The sequence below is a fragment of the Myotis brandtii genome, unplaced genomic scaffold (assembly GCF_000412655.1).
Source record: "Myotis brandtii unplaced genomic scaffold, ASM41265v1 scaffold456, whole genome shotgun sequence".
Taxonomy (NCBI): Eukaryota; Metazoa; Chordata; class Mammalia; order Chiroptera; family Vespertilionidae; genus Myotis; species Myotis brandtii.
Window position 1 is genome coordinate 4,622,013 of NW_005367431.1, and position 5,196 is coordinate 4,627,208.

The 5,196-nt window shown below is 62.9% G+C and overlaps 1 protein-coding gene across 1 annotated transcript in view; it reads left to right on the forward strand.

Annotated features, from left to right (window-relative positions):
• RUNX3 (runt-related transcription factor 3) overlaps positions 1 to 5,196 on the forward strand; it is a 54,515-nt gene that overhangs the window by 17,811 nt on the left and 31,508 nt on the right. Inside the window, exon 4 of the mRNA XM_014546762.1 lies at positions 2,161 to 2,319. Coding sequence (XP_014402248.1) covers positions 2,161 to 2,319 — 159 coding nt within the window. The remainder of the gene's footprint in view (positions 1 to 2,160; positions 2,320 to 5,196) is intronic.

The window sequence follows — 5,196 nt, forward strand, 5'->3', positions numbered from 1 at the left end:
GTGACTACCCCCCTTACAAGGCACATCCTCTCTGGTCTGCCCCCGTCCCCACCCATCCCTTGTGCCTCGGTTACCTGACTTGCCAGCCCCCATAGGCATCTGCATTTTGGGCCCTGGCTCCAGCTGAGCTCACCCCCAACCCATATTGTCCCGTTGTTACCAAGGGTCCTAGGAGGCAGCAGCGGGGCCCTGCCTGGAGGCCGAGTGGTTTCATTCCAGCTGTTGAGTGTCCCCTGGGCTCTAGGCCTGGGGCCTCAGAGGAGGAGGAAGTGGGTTCCCTGGCTCTTGGCGTCTTGCTGAGCCCAGCGTGGCTCCCAGGACTCCTGCTCCATTTCTGCGGGCTCTCAGAGGCCCATGTGAGCGTGCGGCAGGGGTGTGTAGAGAGCACAGGGTCTGGGGTCCCGGAACCCATTGCATCCCCATTTTGAAAACCAGCAGTGAGGCCCCTTGCTAGGCCTCTGACTCTCTCCCCTCATTCTCAATGGTGGTCGACACTTTTCCCCAAAGATGCCATTTTCCAGGCCTCAGGAAGGACGGTGAGGATTCTGTTTTAACTCCCACCTACTTCTCTCTTCTTCTCTCCCTGTCAGTCTAGGAAGTTCCCCGCATCACTGCAGCCCTAAGAACTCAGGCAGGCCTTGCCCTCTCCCTGGGTTCCTCCCCGCGTTCTTTTCCAAGGGATCCAGGGACTCCGTCCCCCTTCCTCACTCTGACCTCCGTGAGCCACAGTTTCTCTGGCCTGTGAAAGGAGAAAGGGCCCCTGGCCTGCCTGGCCCCTCCCGCGGCGTCGCTGGAGCAGATGGGCAGCCTCCTGTCGGGCTGAGCAGCAGAGCCCAGGAATGCTCAGCCCTCTGCCTGGACAAACCCCCGACACACGGTGTGAACAGGGTCGTGCCTGGGAGTTTCACACGTGCGGGGGTCGTGCAGGACATTTGGGAACTACCTGAGTGTCCGTCCACCTGAGAAGATTGGCTGAGTAAACTCTGCCCAGTGAATGTGAGCAGCGGGCGCGGGGGACCCCCACTGGCGTAGCGGGCAGTCCTCGGGCTCCTTGTGGGGACTCTGTGTGGTCTTGGGGCTGGCTTATCGCCCCATTTTACGGGTCAGAAAACCGAGGCGGCGGTCCAGGGTGCGCGACTAGGAAGGCGAATGACGGGATGGCACGGCCGGCTGAGCCCATTCAGGGAAGTTCCACGAGAAACTTGCTCTGTGTTTCCAGGCGTGTGAAACGGAGGCTGGAAGGGAAGACCCCACACGGGGACTTCTGGGGAGGGGCTTAGGGGGCTCCCAGGAGCCACAGCCCTGTCTGCAATGCTTTCATTTTTGTAGATGTTCGTGTGCTGCTTGTGAAATGTAAAGTGAGTCATTGAAGAGTGGGGTGTGTGTGTGTGAGTGTGTGTGTGTGTGAGTGTGTGTGTGTGTGAGTGTGGTCCCTGTAAGCTCCATGTCTTCCGAGGACCCTGAGAGAGGCTCTGCTGGCTGCACGAGGCAGGGGCATGGCCACCTTGAGCCTGCAGCACCCTCGGGCCTGGGAGCAGAGGCTGGGCTCCTCCTGTGTGGGCCGTGGAAGAAGGTGACGGGAAATGCTGGCACTTCCTCCGGGTGCTCTGGTCCCTGTCCCCACCTTCCCGTCAGAAGCACCCACGGCCTTTGCTCGTGTCCTGGCGATCGTGTCCTTCTGTCTGAGGCCTGACAGGAGAAGGCCTGTGGGTCCGAGTGACTCAGGGCGGGAGGGAGTGACAGTCTCATCCCAGGGCTGCCTCCCGGGGGTGGGGTGGGGCCTGGGGCGCTGGGAGGCAGAAGGTGGCAGCTCTCCTGGTTCTCTTCCTGATCCCCATGGGAGCCTGCTGGAGTCCCTTGCCCATGCCTGTGGCCTCAGTTTCCCCTCCTGCCAGACAGTGTGCTGTGGAGGGTCAGGTGTGAGAATGGGTGGCCCTGCTCAAGAAGGCAGGAAGGTCCTTGTGGCCGCCCCGGGGCCGTACCTAGGGCCGTTTTCTGCAGAAAGTCTGTGGAGAACCCGAGGAGGAGGTTGCTCGTGACTGAGGGTCTCGTGCAGAAGCCTGAGCTTAGACCTCGGGGAGAATATCCGGCGGAGGAGGCATTTCTGTCTCCCCGAGACTCTCGGGGACCAGCTGCTGACGGGCTCCCCTTGCTCTGCAGGGCACCGGCAGAAGCTGGAGGACCAGACCAAGGCGTTCCCCGACCGCTTCGGCGACCTGGACCGGGTGCGCATGCGGGTGACCCCGAGCATGCCCAGCCCCCGCGGCTCGCTCAGCACCACAAGCCACTTCAACAGCCAGGCCCAGACCCCCATCCAAGGTACAGCACGGGAGGGGGGAGGGGGACCAGGACCTGGACGTGGTCCTGGGGCTCCAGGCCAAAAGCCCGTCCGGAGGCCGTTCACTGCCCGTGTGGTGCTCTGGCTCGGCCTGGCCGAGGCCCTTTGTGCACTCGCACAGCCCGCATTCATTGACTCCCACCGCGTGCCATGCCGGTGCCTGGCCCCGGGATCAGCTCAGTATCCCTGGGGAGATGGGGTTACTCTCCTAGTGCACCCTTTAAAACTGGGGTATGACTTGTCCAAGGAGCCTGTGGCAGACGTGTCCCTGCTGGAGACACCTCCCTCCAAGCTCAGCTTTCTCGTTGGAGAGTGGGGTGCCTCTGCCCAAGGCTGGGGTGACGTTCAAGTGCTGTTACTGTCCTCAAAGTTTGTAAACGGTAAAGGACGTTGCAGCCCTGGAGAGATACACAGCATCTCCTGGGAAAGATCCCGTGGCCCAGGGACCCTACCAAACAGAAAGGAGGAGAAAGGCCTCTGGGCCGAGGCCCCTGAAGGGGTCTCTATCCCCACTGCCTGGTGGATGCAGCAGGCACCCTCAGAGCTAGATCTCAGGCAGGACTTCCGAGCAGACAGTGCCTGGCACGGAGCAGGTGCTCAGTAAATGCCTGGATGATGCATAGTCGCTCTTCTCCAGGCTCTGTCAGCCAGTGTGCACAGCTGCGCGCAGCGGCGGTACTGAACGGAGGCAGGAAGGCTGGCCGTCGCCATGCACCGAAGGTGTTGTTCTTTCTCGGTCCTCCAGGGCCCGGTTAGAACCCATTTGGCCGATCGGTGATGGTGGCAGACTTGACGTAGCCCTGTAGCATAAAGAGAAGGCCCTCCCGTCTGGCCTGAGAAGCGAGGCCTTGGTGAGGTGGGGAGGGGCCCCGGGTCCAGCTGCTCCGAGCCTCTGGGCTAGCGAGTTTGAGATACTCGGCAGCTCTGGGGCCGGGAAGGAAGGGCGGGGTGTGGCGCTGCAGGGCGGAGGCCTGACCTCAAGAGGCAGCGGGAGGTGCTCTGCACTCGGGCTCATGCCCACCCCTGCCCGAAAGCTGTCTGTGCTCCTGTCTCCCTCAGCGTCTGTCGGGGTGCAGTAGCCTAACATTCCAGGCCTTACCCTGCCAGGGGCAGAGCTGGGGCCCAGTGGGGTGTTGGGGCCCAGCCAAGGAGCCCCGGAATCCAGCGGGTGGGGGTGAATAGAGTCTTCCTGTCCAGCAGCTCCCGCAGTTGTGTGGACGTGGCTGGGGAATCGGTGCCTTAGGCTCCCCACCCTCTGTCCAGCCCCAAAGGGCCGGGTCTAGCCAGGCAGCAGGTAGAGCTCCTGCCTCCACGCTGAGGCTGGGAGGAGAGGTGGGGCCTGTGTGGATGCAGCTGACCCAGTCCTTCCTCTTCTGCTGCACCCTAGGCAGGGCTGCCCCGCCCCTCCCTGACCACCCACAGCACTGGGCTCAGGCCACCTATGTGGCCCTTCAACCCAGCCGGGCCGCCCCCTCCCAGGCCTGGCCCCTTTGGCGTGAGCGGAAGGGCTCTTGACAACCAGGACAGGGAAGGAGTATGAACTTTGCAATCAGATGGGCCGGGCTTGGGACTCCGCCTCTGCCAGGCCCGGGCTGTGTGTTCCTAGCCTAGTCACTTCACCTCTCTGAGCTCAGCTTTCTCACCTGCAAAATGGGAAGAAGGAGGTACCTGCCTCAGAGGCGTGTTGGCAGGGCTGGGTTTCGGGCCCTCTCACCGGCCCTCCCCTTCTGGTGGGGCCAGCCTCTGCCTTCAGACTCCATCCTGGGGATCCCCTCAGGACACCCCACCACCACTTCTCTTGGTGCCTGTTAATAGCTTTGACCCCCGGCTTTGGTCACTGGCAAGCAGTGCCGAGGCCCCATCCCCTCCATACCCCAGCCCCAGGCCCCCCCAGCTGTGGCCGCCCACAATGGGGGCTTCTAACAGCTCAAAGGGCTCATTCAGCCACCACGCAGCAGCTGGGGCAATTTGGAGAAGAAAATAAACATTTCCTTCCAGTGTTGGGATTGGCTGCTCGACAGCCAGCCAGCTCCGGTTTCCTGGGGCTACTGGGCTGGGAGGGGCTGGGGGGGCAGGAGCCTCAGGGGTCCTAAGGGCAGACACTTCCCCACCACCCTGGCGGGGGGGCAGGAGGGGACAGGCCGTCTGGGCAGGCCCTGCTCAGAGCCCGGAGCCCATGTGAACGCCAAGGGCCATGCACACCAGACCAGGTCCACCTTGCCCGGCCTGTTTCCTGGGCCGCAGCCCTGCTGTGTCATCCTGGGGTCCCTGTTTGGGGTCTTTCACTTTGAGAGTGGGGTTCCTGTCAGTGGACAGCACTCACTTCCTGGGCTCAGAGCAGAATGGTCAGCCTCGTGCTTGGCTGTGTTTGGGGCGCCAGGCAATGCCAACGAGACCTCTGGGGTCCTGAGGGTGGGGAGCCAGGCATCTCTGGCCCCTTAGGCTTCAAGGCAGCACTGACCAGCCAAGGAACCCAGTAGGGAGGGTACCAGACTTTCCAGGAGGACCCTTACCCCCAAGCCCCCCACCTTGAGCAGGGAGCATCATTCCGTTCTGACCCACAGCGAGGACCAGCGCGAGCCCGCTGCTGAGGAAGCAGAGCCCAGAGCCCAGAGAACCCACAGGTCTCACCTGAGGTCACGGCACCTCAGGCACATCTGAGAAGCAGGAGACCTGAGGGCACCTGCAGCTGTCGGTGCTCAGCCACGCCTCAGTCACAGTGGCAGTGCCAGCCTGGAGCTGCCCAGGGGCAGAGGCTGGTCTCCCTGAGTCCTCTTTGGTGGGTGGCATAGAGGGGTTGGCGCCAGACAGACTTTTCCTCGGGACCCCTGCTGGGGGCTCGCCCACCCCCCCACTGC